The sequence below is a fragment of the Hemitrygon akajei genome, chromosome 19 (genome assembly GCF_048418815.1).
Source record: "Hemitrygon akajei chromosome 19, sHemAka1.3, whole genome shotgun sequence".
Lineage (NCBI taxonomy): Eukaryota > Metazoa > Chordata > Chondrichthyes > Myliobatiformes > Dasyatidae > Hemitrygon > Hemitrygon akajei.
In genome coordinates, this window is record NC_133142.1 from 15,484,641 (window position 1) to 15,503,380 (window position 18,740).

The window sequence follows — 18,740 nt, forward strand, 5'->3', positions numbered from 1 at the left end:
ATCAGTGAGGTTCTCAATTACTTGGCTTGTTCTAAAAGCTATCACCAATGTTTATCTTCATCTTGATCCTCAACCATGCATTTTTCCAGTTTCTTAGCCTATTCAGCCAGATGTCAATAAAAAAAGGTGACGTTGTCCTCAGTCTGTCATTCTTTGTAACACAACACTTTACAGTACCAGCAGACTGACTGGCAGAGGGGGTGGGGTGGCTCTGTTGGTGAGGAATGATATTCGGTTCCTTGCGAGGGGGGCATAGAATCTGGGGATGTAGAGTCAGTATGGATAGAACTGAGAAATTCTAAGGGTAGAAAGACCCTAATGGGAGTTATCTACAGGCCCCCAAACAGCAGTCTGGATGTAGGGTGTAAGTTGAATGAAGAATTAAAATTGGCATGTCGCAAAGGTAATGATACAGTTGTCATGGGGGATTTCAACATGCAGGTAGACTGGGAGAATCAGAATGGTACTGGACCCCAAGAAAGGGAGTTTGTGGAGTGCCTCCGAGATGGATTCTTAGAAACGCTTGTACTGGAGCCTACCAGGGAGAAGGCAATTCTAGATTTAGTGTTGTGCAATGAACCGGATTTGATCAGGGACCTCGAGGTAAAGGAACCATTAGGAGGTAGTGACCATAATATGATATGTTTTAACCTACAATTTGAGAAGGAGAAGGGAAAATCGGATGTGTCAGTATTACAGTTGAACAAAGGGAACTATGGAGCTATGAGGGAGGAGCTGGCCAAAGTTCAATGGAACAATACACTAGCAGGGAAGACAGTGGAACAAAAATGGCAGGTATTTCTGGGAATAATGCAGAAGGTGCAGGATCGGTTCATTCCAAAGAGGAAGAAAGATCCTAAGGGGAGTAAGGGGTGGCCGTGGCTGATGAGCGAAGTAAAGGGCAGTATAAAAATAAAAGAGAAGAAGTATAACATAGCAAAGATGAGCGGGAAACTGGAGGACTGGGAAGCTTTTAAAGAGCAACAGAATATAACAAAAAAGGCAATACTCCAAGAAAAAATGAGGTACGAAGGTAAACTAGCCAAGAATATAAAGGAGGATAGTAAAAGCTTCTTTAGGTAGGTGAATAGCAAAAAAACAGTTAAGACCAAAATTGGGCCATTGAAGACAGAAACTGGTGAATTTATTATGGGGAACAAGGAAATGGCAGATGAGTTGAACAGGTACTTTGGATCTGTCTTCACTAGGGAAAACACAATCTCCCAGATGTAATAGTGGCCAAAGGAACTAGGGTAAAGGATGAACTGAAGGAAATTTATATTAGGCAAGAAATGGTGTTGGATAGACTGTTGAGTCTGAAGGCTGATAAGTCCCCGGGAACCTGATGGTCTGCATCCCAGGGCACTTAAAAGAGGTGGCTCTAGAAATCGTGGACGCATTGGTAATCATTTTCCAATGTTCTATAGATTCAGGAACAGTTCCTGCTGATTGGAGGGTGGCTAATGTTGTCCCACTTTTCATGAAAGGAGGGAGAGAGAAAACAGCGAATAATAGACCGGTTAGCCTGACGTCAGTGGTGGGAAAGATGCTGGAGTCAATTATAAAAGAGGAAATTATGACACATTTGGATAGCAGTAGAAGGATCAGTCTGAGTCAGCATGGATTTATGAAGAGAAAATCATGCTTGACTAATCTTCTGGAGTTTTCTGAGGATGTAACTATGAAAATGGACAAGGGAGATCCAGTGGATGTAGTGTACCTGGACTTCCAGAAAGCTTTTGATAAAGTCCCACATAGGAGATTAGTGGGCAAAATTAGGGCACATGGTATTGGGGGCAGAGTACTGACATGGATTGAAAATTGGCTGGCTGACAGGAAACAAAGAATAGTGATTAACGGGTCCCTTTCGGAATGGCAGGCTGTGACCAGTGGGGTACCGCAAGGTTCAGTGCTGGGACCGCAGCTGTTTACAATATACATTAATGATTTAGATGAAGGGATTAAAAATAACATTAGCAAATTTGCTGATGACACAAAGCTGGGTGGCAGTGTGAAATGTCAGGAGGATGTTATGAGAATGCAGGGTGACTTGGACAGGTTGGGTGAGTGGGCAAATGTATGGCAGATGCAGTTTAATGTGGATAAATGTGAGGTTATCCACTTTGGTGGCAAGAACAGGAAGGCAGATTACTATCTAAATGGAGTCAACTTAGGAAAAGGGGAACTACAACGAGATCTAGGTGTTCTTGTACATCAGTCAATGAAAGCAAGCACGCAGGTACAGCAGGCAGTGAAGAAGAGGGCCTTCTGCAGCTGTACAGGGCCCTGGTGAGACCCCACCTGGAGTATTGTGTGCAGTTTTGGTCTCCAAATTTGAGAAAGGACATTCTTGCTATTGAGGGAGTGCAGCGTAGGTTCACAAGGTTAATTCCCGGAATGGCGGGACTGTCATATGTTGAAAGATTGGAGCGACTGGGCTTGTATACACTGGAATTTAGAAGGATGAGAGGGGATCTGATTGAAACATATAAGATTATTAAGGGATTGGACACACTGGAGGCAGGAAGGGTGATGGGTGAGTCCAGAACTAGAGGCCACAGTTTAAGAATAAGGGGTAGGCCATTTAGAACAGAGATGCGGAAAAACTTTTTCACCCAGAGAGTGGTGGATATGTGGAATGCTCTGCCCCAGAAGGCAGTGGAGGCCAAGTCTCTGGATGCATTCAAGAGAGAGTTAGATAGAGCTCTTATAGATAGCGGGGTCAAGGGATATGGGGAGAGGGCAGGAACGGGGTACTGATTGTGTATGATCAGCCATGATCACAGTTAATGGCGGTGCTGGCTAGAAGGGCTGAATGGCCTACTCCTGCACCTACTGTCTATTGTCTGTTGTCTATTGTCAAACCGGGTTCAATTCCTGCCACTACCTGTAAAGAGTTTATATGTTCTCAGGTTTCCTCCAGGTGCTCCGGTTTCCTCCCACAATCTAAAGACATTTCAGTTGGTAGGTTAATTGATCATTGTAAATTGTCCCGTGATTAAATCAAGGGTTGCTTTGTGGTGTACCTCAAAGAGCCAGAAGGTCAACTCCATGCTTTATTTCAATAAAAAAAATTACTGAAATATTAAATACACAACAGTTATGTTTCCAGCTGTGCTGCAGTGTTTTAATCATAAATCTTTGAAATTAAGTATAGATAATACCTCTGCAACTGAAGATTTATTAGTAAATGTTGCATTAGCAGTTTAATGTTTAAGTTTATGAATAAGGTGTAATAATTTGAAGTGTACCTGGTCATTAACAAAAAGGAATATGTCAGTATCCAGAATCATGATCAATGATCCACTCAAATTTATTGCTTATAATGCACCACTGAAAAGCACACTGTGAATCTTGCAGGGAAAATATTTTGGAAAGGCAATGTCAGGGGCCGTATGACCTGACAGCAAACCTGAAGCAATGCGAGGAATATCTTTTATTACTATTTCACAGGATTTTTTTGTTTTGCCTCAGTGGTCTACCAATAAATAAGCAAGAGCGTTTTCTCTGGCTGCATTACTGTTTGGTATCCTGGGGTTGGGAGGTGTTGCTACTGCACAGGATCAAAAGAAGCTGCAGAAAGTATAATACAAGCAGGCTTTTTCCACTGAGGCTAGGGGAGAAAAAAAAACAGAGGACATGGGTTAAGGGTGAAGGGGGAAATGTTTAAAGGGGACATTAGGGGTGGGCTTCTTCACACAGAGAGTGGTGGGAGTGTGGAATGAGCTGCCAGATGAAGTGGTAAATGTGGGCTCACTTTTAGCATTTAAGAAAAACTTGGATAGGTACATGGATGAGAGGTGTATGGAGGGATATGGTCCAGGTGCAGGTCAGTGGGACTAGGCAGAAAAATGGTTTGGCACAGCCAAGAAGGGCCAAAAGGCCTGTTTCTGTGCTGTAATGTTCTATAGTTCTAAGGTTGTGAACTCAGTCAGTTCCATCTTGGGCACTAGCCTCTGTTGCATCCAGGACATCTTCAAGGAGCAATGTGTCAAAAATATCCATCATTAAGGATTCCCATCATCTCATTGTTACCATCAGGAAGGAGGTACAGGAGCTTGAAAGCACACACTCAATGATTCAGGAACAGCTTCATCCCCTCTGCCATTAGATTTCTGAATAGACATTGAACCCATGAACACTACAGTACCTCACTACTTTTTTGACCTACTTATTTAACTATTTAATATATATTTACTAACTGTGATTCACAGATTTTATTATGTATTGCAATGTACTGCTGCTGCAAAAAACAACAAGTTTCACAACATATGCTGGTGATATTAAACCTGATTCTGATTTGCAGAACTAAGCAGTAGATCACTTTTCATGCTAAGCATAAGAGTAGATATCCTGGAAGTGAGGACACAAAGCACAAAGCAGAATCAGATAAGCAAAAAAGATAATCAATTTGCTTTCCATAACACAGCATATCAAAGTGACTCTGATGGGAATTGCCACATAATAGGCAGTCAAAAGGATGTTTTCTAAATGAGTAACACTGTACAGTCAGTATGAAATCTATTTGTTATGAAGACAAAGCAATAGATGTGGAGACAGAACATTGACATTGTATGAACAACGACTGATAGATCTGTTAGGTAATAATAACTGACTTATCTGTTTGGTAGCAGAATATTTTGTATTAACTTTAATTTTCTGCATGGCCCTTTCATTTATGCGCTTATTATGGTAGTCTGACTGATTAAAGTAAATGGTTGTGTAACTTGGCATCTTGTCTGTTCATTTATTCCATGACTGATAACACTGGACGTTTATTTTCAAATATGTTGCTTCTTCAGATTTTTCTTTTGTTCATGATAGACCACTTGAAGGTAAACACAAATATAATTTCAGTCTACTGGTATCATGTAGAAATTTGGAGAAACAAGAAATCAACTTTTATTGAACATAATGTGTTTAATTGCATAACAGTGCTGACACTTTGCAATAGTTCAACTAAGCTAAAAATGTTTTGTTAATGATTTTTTATTTGTACTCGGTGTCTGAGCATTGGATTTAAGTGTCCAACAATTATCAACCAGCATTGATGGATTCCTGTTGCCTTCATACCACCTCCCCATGGTTGCAATGTCCCAGTGAAACCTTTCACCATGCTTGTCACTGACAGCATCAGAATTTGCAGGGAATAAGTCAAAATGGGAATACAGAAAATAAATCTTCAGTGACTTGTTGCACTTCATGGTTTTGTGTGCTTGAAGCATGTTGTCAACAAACTGCACATGGTTTGGTGCCCTATAGTTGCCAAGAAAATTTTCAACAACGTCTTTAAATGCCTTCCATGCATTAGAATTTCTTCAATTGCCTGTCATTGATGGCTTGTTTGATTCATTGCCAACAAAAATGCCTTCCTGAAATTTTGGCATCAGTTATTCTGGGAAACATCTGTCTCAAATATCGAAATGCTTCACAGAAGTTTATAGACTTTCTAAAAGCCTGTCCTGCCATGCAGCACAAACAAGAGAAAATCTGCAGATGCTGGAAATCCAAGCAACACACACAAAATACTAGAGGAACTCAGCAGGCCAGGCAGCATCTATGGATACGAGACCCTGCAGCAGGACTGGAGAAAAAAATATGAGGAGTAGGTTTGAAAGGTGGGGGAGGGGATGGAGAAACACATGATCATAGGTGAAACAGGGGAGTGGAGGGAAGGTTGAAATAAAGAGCTGGGAAGTTGGTGAAAGAGATATAGGGCTGGAGAAGGGGGAGTCTGATAGGAGAGGACAGAAAGCCATGTAAGAAAGAAAAATGGGGAGGAGCACCAGAGGGAGGCAATGGGGAGGCAAGGAGATAAGGTGAGCGAGGGATACATTGTTGTTGTTAGCAGGTCTGGGTAAGCACGTAGTCAAAGAGTCAGAGGGCCACAGAGATCACAGAGGAGGAGCAGTAAGAGAGGGTTTCACTGAACTCCCACTGAAGGGAAGATTTAAACTTCTTCAGGGTAGGCATCCCTGGAAGAGACTTCACAGTGTAGTAATCCAATCACAAACACGAGAAAATCTGCAGATGCTGGAAGTCCAAGCAACACACACAAAATGCTGGAGGAACTCAGCAGGCCAGGCAGCATCTATGGAAAAGAGTACAGTTGACGTTTCAAGCTGTTTCTTTCATCAATCAACTTCCCAGCTCTCTACTTCACCCTTCCCCTTCCTAGTTTCCATCTATCACCTTTGTTTTAAAGAGATGATATTGTTCCTAAAACCTAAAAGTATTAGTTTCCCCTCACAGATACCATCCCATCCTTAGCAAATCTTGAGGTTACATTGAGTAGGCAATTAGAAACAGCACGTGGGAAAGAGGATGTGTTTCCAGAGTCCGGATCCATAATCACCTGGCTGAAGAATCTCAGGATCAAGAACTGTTGGGCCACTTTTAAATGAAGGAAGCACATTCACCATTAAGAGAATGTACAACATAAACGTAAGATCTTCAGAGACTGCTGCAGAGATATAGTATCTGTATGCCTTCCATTGAAGCTCATATTATTATTATTGGTTTTGTCAGATTGAATTGAATTGAATTGATTTTATTTCTTATATCCTTCACATACATAAGGAGTAAAAATCTTTACGTTGGGTCTCTGTCTAAATGTGCAATGTGCAAGTTATAGTAATTTGCAGCAAAAAGTATGTACAGTAAGATATACAACAGAACAGTCAATATAGCTTAGAAATACAATTAATCAGTCTGATGGCCTGGTGGAAGAAGCTGTCCCAGAGCCTGTTGGTCCTGGCTTTTATGCTGCAATACTGTTTCCCAGATGGTAGCAACTGGAACAGTTTGTGGTTGGGGTGACTTGGGTCCCCAATGATCCTTCAGACCCTTTTTACCCACCAATCACCGTAAATGTCCTGAATAATGGGAAGTTCACATCCACAGATGTGCTGGGTTGTCTGCACCACTCTCTGCAGAGTCTTGTGATTGAGGGAAGTGCAGTTCCCATACCAGGCAATGATAAGCCAGTCAGGATGCTTTCAATTGTGCCCCTGAATAGCAATGTTGCTTCCAGCCTCCAAATTAAGTGAGTTCTTTTCTGTTAAATGGCAAGGTTAAGAGTTTTTGGATTTAATTTGACTACTGTATTTGCAAAGTCAGAACACTATATCAATCTGAATACTGCACCTCAAATACAGATACAGCATACTTTTCATTGGATCCCTGAGGAACTAATATCACAGGATTGTCAGGAATGAATTAACCTGCCAGTTGCTACTGGAAAAGAACAGACATGTGAACTCAGACATTTGACTGGTTAAATAATTAGCCAACTGGACTTAAACATTTAGACACATCATATGTGATGACTAACAGGATTTCTCAGATCTCAGAAGTGAAATATTAGGCTGTGATCTACTGTACCAGTAAATATAATAACTCTATTGTTAGCCAGACTTGAGTGGGTTTGGAACTTTCAGCACAGAATTATAAGGCTACTGTAAATTTAGCTGCTGTGCTATAAAAGATGAAGAACAAGAGTGGTTTGCAATGGCTGGCTTGAAGACCTAGTTTCTTTACAGTAATTTTTATGTAATTATGAACATATTTATCCTGAAAATAATTTAACGATATTTGATTATATGTATTGCCCTTTGGAATAGGACACAGACCTGAAAATTGATATGTGCCCAAAGAAAAAGGTACATTGTCACTGGGGGTCATGACAATATCTGTTTTAGAAATTGTCCCATTTCTGATACTATGTGCTCCTAGGTGGACAATGAGAGAAGCAATCAAATGAAAATCTATCCTTGGTACCCCAGTGATTTCCTATTGGGTGTAACACGCAAACAAGGATAATTGGGATGATTTCTTACATAAAATTGATTCTTAACATTGTTGTTGGAGCTCTGAGCTAAGATATTAATCCATTTGAATTAATTCTAAGTCATGGCAATGCAATGCGGTTGCTTGCCTTCAGAGGCAGGTACTGAGTATAAGAATTGAGATATCACATTGCAGGTTTACAAGACATTGGCTATACCATACTTCCATTCATGTATTGTGTGCACTTCTGGTCATGACACTATGTGTTCAGAAGAGATTCACCAAAAAGGTTTTAGTTACAAGGGTGGGGGGTTGTTTTCACTGGAATACAGAAGGTTGAGGTGTGACTGTGTGGAGGTTTATAAGATTATGAGGGGCATACACAGGAAAGATAGTCACAGTCATTTTTCAATGGTAGAGGAGTCTAAAACTAGAGGATATATGAAGATAAGGTTTTTCCCACAAAGAAGGTGGTGCATGTTTGGAGCATTATGTTAGGGGAGGTAGCGGAGGCAGGTATCACAACATTAAAAATCATTTGAAAACATACATGGATAGGAAAGGAATAAAGGGATAAGAACCAAATACAGAAAAATGGGATTAGCTTAGATAAGCATTTCAATAGGCATGGACAAGTCAGGCTGAAGGGTCTGTTTCTGCTTTGTACGACTCTCTTGACTCACCTTATAGAGGTAATCATGAACAGGACTCGATGTTCTTGAGAATATTGAAATGGTACCTTTTTTTATAATACACAATATGTTCCAATAAAGCATGTTGTGAATATAAATGAAATCTAATATATCTGTTGGGAATATTTTCTGTGTTTTCAGTTAACCATGCCAACATTCCCTATTGTTGTGAAGATTGGGCATGCTCATTCAGGCATGGGAAAGGTAACTAACCTTGTACTGTTAATCAACCTAACACTTAGCATTAAATTAATACTGTGTCAAAATGACTGGGTTGAACAGAAAGATTCATCTAAAATTTATTTTGGATATTCTCACTGCTTCCCAGTAATGCTGTGTTGCTCCATTACAGGGCCATGGGGCTGCATTTTCTTCATGTCAATTAATGCACTCTGTTTACAGTTCAATGACCAAGTGCTTGAAGGGTTAGGAAATTGTTTGCAACTTTGAACAGAGTTCTTTTAAAACTGTAATTTATGCATTGTATGTTGAGTTATGGAATAGAATCACAATATAGGTACTTGAGAAATTAATTTTAAAATTCTCATTAAACAAAATTATCCACCTCCTGAAATATATTGTGACTTGAAATTCAGAAGTTTATTTCAAATTGTACTTTGTTTTTCATGCACTGTTGAATTATGCAATGGGTGGGCACTTGAGGAAATTTATTTAATCAATCATATTAAATAAAATGTAACATTTCAGCAGATCCACTTCATCTGTTTCTCTTTTTTTTCTCTTCTACCTTTCCCCCATGCTACCTTTTTCTGGATGGCACCAGGTGAAAGTAGAAAACCATTACGATTTTCAGGATATAGCAAGTGTTGTAGCCTTGGCAAACACCTACGCCACAACAGAACCCTTCATAGACTCCAAATATGATATAAGGATTCAAAAAATAGGCAGTAATTACAAGGCTTACATGTGAGCAAACCTTATTAACCGAAATCACTTCTGTAGTAATAATATTTTCAAATGACTTTGTACTTATGTTCATTAATCACGAATCCTCTAACTTTTTTGTGTATCCTTACTGTTCTACTGATTATTTTCTAAATCAGGTGTAATAGTAACAATTTTAGAACACTTCCCACCTGCCTTATGGGCAGGTGAGTGCCATGTTTAATGAGCTGCTATTGGCAAAATATTTAGTTAAAGACTCCACATCTTTCATAATTTCCACTTCAACTTAGAAGTGCTTGTTGCAGACAACACAACTAAACAAGCTGCACTTTCTAGACTTATTTAGTATTCTAATAATTATACCTGCAATAGTTTGCAAGGCTGCTGTGAATTAATGAAAGCTATATACAAATAACTTCTGGTGTTTGGTTTTTATTTGACAATATCACACTGAAGAAAAAGTATGGGCAACCAAAAATAATGTTCTTACTTTTCTTGATATACTCCTCTTGTTACTGAGATAAAAATCATGAGATTAAAACATTCTTCCAATAGCTACCCTAATATATTTTGATCCAATATGTAAATTCAAGATTATGGTCACCTACCTACAGGAAATTTATCAATAAGATTGAAAGAGTACAAAGAAAATTTACAAGGATGTTGCTTGGACTTGTGGAACTTGTTATAGGGAAAGGTCAACTAGGTTATGACTTTATTTCCTGGAGTGTGGGAAAATAAAGGGAGATTTGATAGGGGCATACAAAACTATGAGGGGTATAGATAGGGTAAATGCAAGCATGCTTTTTCCACTAAGGTTGGGTAAGATCAGAGGTCATAGGTTAGGGGTGAAAAGTGAAATATTTCAGAGAAGTTTAAACAAGAACATCAATTAAACGGGAATGGAGGCTATGATCCAGGTCCAGATCAAAAGGACTAGGCAGAATAACATTTTGGCACAGAGCAACTGACTGAAGGGCCTGTTTCTGTGCTGTTGTGATCTATTACATTTTGTACTTCATGTGCTTTGCGTGGAATTGTATTAAACAATTGATATGCAATGCACATTCTTTTCACTTTAAAATCTATCAAAAATACTTCAAATTTCATCTTGTACATATTTTTGGTTTTATCCAATATGTTTATCATGTTTATCCATGCAGGATATTTATTATTTTTGTTATCAGTCTGTACAATCTTTTGAAATAATCCATGGAAATTGCATACATAAATATTTCTTTGTGCCACAACTTAATAATTAATGGAATTGCTTTATTAAAATTCAATTCACTTCAAGATATAATCCAATAGGTAAGAACAAATGCCCAAATAAGTACAAATTAAATCTGTCAGCTACAAATCAAGGTTGATTTTAAAAGATAATGTGTACTGCTGCTTGGCTGTTTCAAGTGACTGTCCATTTTAAATGCAGGTGTTTTAAGAGTCTGGACAAATGATCTAGGAATATTAATTCTTAATCCCACCATGTCAGCTGAGGAACTTAAATTCAATTTAAGAAATCTGAAAAGAATTAATATCTACAACAATGAGCTTCCAACTACTTCTCCAGCACATTATATAGCATGCTTCACTTGAAATAATTTGGATGGACCACTTCTTTGTTTTTTATTCTCATTTAAATTAGCCAGAAACCTATTTCACAACTTTAATTAATATCTAAACTAGCAACTGTTGATTAACTGTTGGCTGTCAACTAACTACAGTTGCACAAATTTGCAAGTTAAAAAAGAGGGGAAAACATGTAATCTAACTACTGCTGCTTAAGCCTATCAGTGAATTCTCACCCAGGTCAAATTGTCATTGTAGAAGATCTGTTTTCATTCGATTCCTACCTGATAATATATAATAATTATACATAATATAATATAATAATATTATATATATATATAATAATATATAATTAATAATAATTATAATTATATATACTATATTATAATTATATTATATTATATATTATTATATATAATAATTCCACCTGGTGCAGATTTTCTCTATTGGAATCTGTCGGTCTGAAATAGTAATTCATACAACAGGAATATCTGAAAAGGAGTTTCTAAATATAACCAAATACATTACATTTTTACTGTAGTGGAATTAAGGTAAAGGTATAATTTGCAAATAATAATTTCTATCATTACTCTTTACTACTTACTAAGTTGTCTGTTCCTCTAGCTGCAGGTCTGCAAGATAAATAGAAAACATAACAAAATATTACTTTCCTTATATTTGCAAGGAATAATAACTATTTAAGTAAGCGATCAGTTCAGACTGTTCAGTTATGAAACTGAATTCTGGATGTGAATTTAAACAATGAACAAAGTTGCAATAGTTTTAGTTTCATCATCCTACAGAGTGTTGTGAAGATTGAGCATTACACTCAGATCCTGTTCAAAGCGTAGATGATTATTTGATTAATTAAATGGGCTACAAAAATTCTATTCCATCTGTGAAGTGGTCATTGCATGTAAATTAAGATTAATCATATTTAGAAGACATGCTCATATCTGATTAAACTACAGAAGCATTGAGAAATAAAACCACATATGCCAATTGTAATTTATTTATCCTTCCTAGGAGAACATCAATATCTGGAAACTGGAAAACAAACACTGGATCAGCCATGCTTGAACAGATTGCAATGACAGAAAGGTGGGTATATGACAGAGACAGATAACATCATAGTTAAGACTTCAATATTCCTGTAGAGCTATAGTTAACGGAACGGGGAAAGGAACTCCCCGTTCCCCTCATCAAGTCCTGGCTTCAATGGTGGGGTTGGGAAAAGGATTAGGCCAAGGACCAGATTAAGGATTAAGTAAATGTGAGGTGATCAGTCAGGGGAAATGGTTGAGATTTTTCAAGGGTCTTGTTGGGTCATGGGAGTAGATATTGGTTGTTGCAAGATGAACTTTGAGAGATTGACAAAAATCACTTTTGGGACAATATTATCCAACTTCTGACAAAACAATACAAAAGGAACCTTTCACAGGGAATAATGTCTTTCTGATGTGAATTTATACCAGGTTTTACATGTTCTGAAAAATAACTCATAAATAATTGTTATCACATCTCACTACACAAATGTTGAACAGTTATTAAAAAAGTGCAATTTGTGCTCGAATTTCAAGTCATTTATCTCCGGTTCAGTTTGGTGTCATTTGGAACAAATATGGTCCTGCACACAGTGAAGTGAAGTCTGGCTTTTTGATTATCTCCTGCATGGCAATAGTAGTGTTTTATGTTGTTTAAGTCTATTTGCATGTTAGCTTTATTAAGACCTATATTTTTAAACAGGAATGTTTAAAAGAGCACCGCAGGAAGTTTCACAAGCTTTGTCTTCTGCGCCTGTTGAAATGAGAGAAAAATATTTTTAATTGATAAAAAATTTCTTCAGGTTATTTTTGTGTCATCTTTTTGTTGTATCTTTAATATTCTTTTCAGAATGTCTTTAACTCTTTAAGGCAAGGTAATATGTCTCAAATGTAGCACTTAGTCACCAGTGCTGAATTATTTGTAAGAAGATGTACCAAGGAATATAGTTGGGGTTGTCAGAAATCAGTCTTTCAGCCCCAGGACTTCACTGGAAGTAGTATTCTAGGTCAGTTGGATAATCAGTGATTTCCTTTCCATGTAAGGTTGGAAGTAGGCATAACTGCTAACAGTTAGACAACTCCATTTGCAACTCAATGAAGCAGTCCATATCTGCATGAAGTAAATCCGGGACAATGTTAAGACATGTGCTGATAAGCAACAAGCAATAGTTATGTCATAGACATACCAGAGAATAACCAATATCAATAAGAGAGGATCTGACCATCTACTCCTGAATTTCAATTACCAGCACTGTCATGGGGGTCACTATTGACCTGAAAGAAGTGAACAGGCTGTATAAATACTGTAGCTACAAGAACAAGTGTGAGTCTTAATCTCTTGTGGCGTGTAAATGGCGTCCTGTCATCACAAGGCCTTTCCAGCAGCAGCAAGTCACAAGTCAGGATGAAATTCAATTCTCACCACTTACCTGGAAGTACCTAGCACTAATAGCTCTCAAGAAAGTCAACACTATCCAGGACAATTCAGCTCACTTAATTGACATATCACTAACCACCCTAACTTTTCAATCCCTCCAATGCTGCTACACAGTGTCTGCAGAGAGTACTGGTACCAGTTTATTAGTATTGTCTACAGAACACACTGCAGTTAGTTACCAAGTCTGCTCTAAGAACACTTCATAAACCCATGACCTCTACCACCAAAAACATCAAGGCAGCTGTGGAGGCCAAGTCATTGGGTATATTTAAGGCAGAAGTTGATCAGTTCTTGATTACTCAGGGCATGAAGGGATGCAGGGCGAAGGCAGGAGATTGGGGCTAAGAGGCTATGATAAAATGACGGAGCAGACTCGATGGGCCAAATGCCCTAATGGTCTCATGGCAGCAGGTGTAGGGAAATACCACCACCTACATGTTCCTCTGCAAGTCAAATGCTATCCTGACTTGGAATCATCAGTCGTTAATTGTCTTTAGATCCAAATCCTGGGACTCCCTGCCCAACAGCACAGTCAGAGTACTCACTCTACCACTTGAAAGACAATTAAGAATGGTCAATAAATATTGGGCTGCCTGCGACACTGAAATCCTAAATATTAATTCAAAACAATCCAAGTAGGCATTTCTGTTTCCTGAGACCAGCTGGAGTTGTCCTCCTTGAGAGGACAATGGTCCCTGTGGACTGAGCATGTGTACATACTGTGAAGCTACTGTAATGTGATGATAATGGTACTGCAGTAGATGCAATAGCAGTCAAGCAGAGTCAAAACATTTACGAATGACTGATGTAAGGGGACCAGTTTAGAGTTTCATTATTTATACATAAGCACATCCACAGTTAACTTGGAACTTGGCTGGACTATACTGTTGTCAACATCATAACTGCTCTTGCTGCCTGTTGTCCTTTCCTGTTATGAAGATGTCTGTATCGTGCTGTACACAAAAATATGATGCAATACAACTAGCATTTTCAATGATTTGTTCACAAAAGAAACAAGCACCTAATTTGACTACATTGACTCCATTGCTGCTGTTTGTCACTTTAATATATGGAAATTACGTCAATGGTTATACAGCAGGTGGATGGATGGAAGGACCAAAAGACTAAAAATTTTGGAAATAACTCAGAAAATATGTAGCTCTGGTGACTGATGTTCATGGATCCTTGTGGATAGTTTTCTCCCAGTTTGCCCAATGTAGTGACAACCCTATGTCTCAGTTGGGTTTCTGTAATGATGACCAATCAACTGATTGATGTATATACTGTAAAGGCCAAGCACTCAGAGGAAACACCAAAAGTGAACAGTGCACTGATGATGTCTCCTCATTTGGTGACAAAATGTTCACAAAAGGATTGTCAAGATCGGAGAACAACTTAACTCAAAAAATATTAAAATAATTCAAAAGCAGAAACTGCTTACACTCAAAATTCAGTTACAGCACAATTTAAAAGACATTCTTATATCCTATAATTAAAAAAACAGCTACCAAGGATCAATCAATATTAAATATTCCTCTTGTTTAGATGAGAAACTGATGTCAGTTGAATAGATCCATTGACTAACACAAAAATATAGATTTTCCCAGCATTTCAACCCACTGAGTTCTTCCAGCAGACTGTGTTTCAATAAACTGAAACATTTTCCAGTGGATTTACTCCCTAATCTTGGAACATCAGGACATTTGTCAGTTTCAGAATATCTCCCCTATTAGTTTTCTGATCTGTAAACTGCTTTAATTAATTTGTAGGCTATAGAATCTCTGATAATCTGAAGAGTTATCCAGGATATATTCATTATTATTCCTGCACTGAAGAGAAACTGCAGCACTTGAAATACATTAATGAGAATACTTAAGAAAGTAATAACTCAGCAAATATCCATTGCAGAAGATCAATTAGGTATTGTTACTTGTTTGAAGAATTCATTTTGAAACTTGAGCAATTATTTCCCAAGTTTTGATTCCGTGTGACAGCTTTTGTATCTACTACAGTACCATTATCATCACATTACTTTGCTTTATGTACACATGCTCAATCTAGAGGGAACATTGTGCTGGACGTCCAAGAAGGGCAACTCTAGATAGGCTCAGAAAATGTAAATACATTCCATCCCTGCAACAGATGGTATACTTTGGACGGGGATATATACACACAAGGCTAGCATGTCCAAACAATATAGAACCAAATCTCGAATCATCAATGCTAAGCATGTTAAAGCTTTCACAAAATTCCTATAAAGTTAAATAATAACAGTCCTGAATTTCAACCTGCATTTTGGTTTCTTTAAGCAAATGTCTGTCCATCTCTCGTGAAGTGAGTTCATAGAAGGCAGGAACATTGCTTGTGCTGGGTCTTTCCCTATTCAAACTCATGCAGAAACAAAATTCTGTGATGCTAGCAATTTGAAATAGAAATAGAAAATGCTGAGAACACTCTGCAAGTTAGGCGGGAGTTGTGGAGGTAGAAACATAGTCAAAAAGCACAGAGTTCAGGAACATAGTAGAACCTAAATGCACATGTCTGCCTGTAGTTGCTGAGCCAGGGAGCTTCTTGGCTCTTCAACTATATACTCATCATAGCTGGTAAATCTACATTATGCTGCCCATAGGGTCATTGTTCTTCATTTAAAATGCACATTTAGGTAAACTTTACTTTTTAATTCAATGTATGTTTAGTTTTAATTAACAAATGTATATATTTAAATAAATGTATCTACTATATTTGTCATAACTTGTTCTTTTAGATTTGTTTTGATGATTAAAAACTTTGAGAAATGATAAAGGGCAAGCTTGGCCACTCTTATGACCTTATGGAAGGGTTGAAATGGTGACCCCAGCCTCACAATCAGAAAAAAATTAGAGTCAAAGAAGTACAGTTCTGAAACAGGCCCTTTGACCCATCTAGTCCATGCCAAAACCATTTAAAACTGCCTTCTCCCATCAACCTGCACAGGGACCGTAGCCCTCCATATTCCTACTATCCATGTACCTATCCAAATTATGCTTAAACATTGAAATTAAGCTCACATGCACCACTTGTGCTGGCAGCTCATCCCACACTCACAGCCCTCTGAGTGAAGAAGTTGTCCCCCATGTTCCCCTTAAACTTCTCACCTTTCACCCTTAACCCATGTCCTCTTGTTGTATTCCCACCCAACCTCAGTAGAGAACCTTGGGGATAATGTGTGCAGTACAGTAGGGAGTTCAAAAAAATCAGCTCAAGTTAGTTAAATTTTGTAACATCAAACTATTTGGAAGGAAAGCATGGAGAGTCCAGAATGTAAGTCTAACTTCATTTTTATTTTAAGCAATTCACTAATTTTTACATAAAACCCGCAATTAATTATTTAAGTAAACAGTATATTTACAATATCACTCAAATACTACTGAAATATTAAATACATAACAAAGTTGGGGTCCAATTCAGGTTGATAGCCTTTCATCTGAAAATTCAAACAAATCTCTGTATCCCAGTCCAACTTTTATTCCAACATCATCTAGGCTCTAGGGGACACTTTTACAGTGGGACAAAATATAAAAGACATCATTGTGAATTAAAGGTTTTTTTGTTTTGCCCTGTGTAATAATAATCTCTTTTCAAGAAATGTTTTAATGTGCAGCATATCTTAAATAAAAAACATTATTTATGAACCCTTTGAAATGAGTTAGCACCCAAAACACAAGAGAACAGTTAAGGATGGTGGCTATCTATGGACAGTGTAGATAAGAGGAGTGAATGATCAGTATTGGTATAAACTGATGGTTGACATCCAAGGATCATCTCAGCAAAGAACCGAACAAACATTTAAAAGATAGATGATCTGGGACAAGCCAAGTATGAACCGAAATGTGCACACAAAGAGCAAATAAAAGGAAAAATAAAAATGATAAGTACACAATAAAAGCAGAAAATGGAAGGAATTCATGCCAACTTCACTAATACCCATTACCTTTCTTTGAGTTGTATCAACAGACTCATTTCTCTTCTAGTTTCCAGTTCTGTAAATCTAATTAAGTCGCTAATCAGACTTTTGTCTTTTTGAGGATGCCAATAAGCATGATTGTTTATAAATCAGATTCCCAGCGCATGTTTAGATTTTTCTTCTGTTTCCTTTCTTATGATAAACACAGACTTTTGATTTGCATTCCATCCACAGCCAAGTGTCAGGAGCCTACTCGGGATAGGGTTCCCCTTGTCCTCACCTACCACCCCACCAGCCTCCAGGTCCAACATATAATTCTCCGTACCTTCCACCACCTCCAAACAGACCCCACCATCAAGCACATCTTTCCCTTCCCCCCTCTTTCTGCTTTCCGCAGGGATCGTTCCCTACGTGACTCCTTTGTCCATTGATCCCCCACCCATCCCTTCCCACCGATCTCCCTCCCAGTACTTATCCTTGTAAGCGGAACAAGTGCTACACCTGCCTTTTCACTTCCTCCCTCACCACCATTCAGAGCCCCAGACAGTCCTTCCAGGTGAGGTGACACTTTACCTGTGAGCCAGCTGGTATGATATACTGCGTCCGGCGCTCCCAGTGCGGCCTTCTATATATTGGTGAGACCCGACACAAACTGGGAGACCATTTCGCTGAACACCTACGCTTTGTCCACCAGAGAAAGCAGGATCTCCCAGTGGCCACACATTTTAATTCCGCGTCCCATTCCCATTCTGATATGTCTATCCATGGCCTCCTCTACTGTCAAGATATAGCCACACTCAGATTGGAGGAACAACACCTTATATACCGTCTGGGTAGCCTCCAACCTGATGGCATGAACATTGATTTCTCTAACTTCCATTAATGCCCCTCCTCCCCTTCTAACTCCATCCCCTATTTATTTATTATTCCCCCCTTTTTTCTCTTTTTTTCTCTCTCTACCCCTCTCACAATCACTCCTTGCCTGTTTTCCATCTCCCTCTGGTGCTCCCCTCCCCTTTTCTTTCTCCCATCCCATGATCCTTTCCCTTCTCCAGCTCTGTATCCCTTTTGCCCACCAACTTTCCAGCTCTTAGCTTCATCCCTCCCCCTCCTCTCTTCACCTATCATTTTGGATCTCCCCCTGCCCCTCCCCCTCCCACTTTCAAATCCCTTACTATCTTTTCTTTCAGTTGGTCCTGACAAAGGGTCTCGGCCCGGAACGTCGACTGTACTTAATCCTATAGATGCTGCCTGGCCTGCTGCGTTCCACCAGCATTTTGTGTGTATTGCTAGAGTGAACATGAGCATGGAGAAAATGCTTCCAATAGGAGGAGAGTCTATGGACTAGAGGAAACAGGCTC

At 38.6% G+C, this 18,740-nt stretch overlaps 2 protein-coding genes across 7 annotated transcripts in view; one reads left to right on the top strand and one right to left on the bottom strand.

The window, feature by feature from the left end:
• The window catches only part of syn2b (synapsin IIb), a 365,015-nt gene that overhangs the window by 310,557 nt on the left and 35,718 nt on the right, over window positions 1-18,740 (top strand). The window contains exons 6-8 of the mRNA XM_073072112.1: window positions 8,622-8,684; window positions 9,265-9,407; window positions 11,982-12,056. Of these exons, the coding sequence (XP_072928213.1) occupies window positions 8,622-8,684; window positions 9,265-9,407; window positions 11,982-12,056 (281 nt within the window). The remainder of the gene's footprint in view (window positions 1-8,621; window positions 8,685-9,264; window positions 9,408-11,981; window positions 12,057-18,740) is intronic.
• The window catches only part of LOC140741761 (metalloproteinase inhibitor 3-like), a 125,122-nt gene that overhangs the window by 41,290 nt on the left and 65,092 nt on the right, over window positions 1-18,740 (bottom strand). For all 6 annotated transcript variants that reach the window (XM_073072118.1, XM_073072117.1, XM_073072124.1 and 3 more), the window contains one exon: window positions 11,560-11,587. Coding sequence is in view for 2 of the 6 variants with exons in the window: in XM_073072124.1 (XP_072928225.1) it covers window position 11,560 (1 nt within the window). In the remaining 4 variants the exon portion in view is untranslated. The remainder of the gene's footprint in view (window positions 1-11,559; window positions 11,588-18,740) is intronic.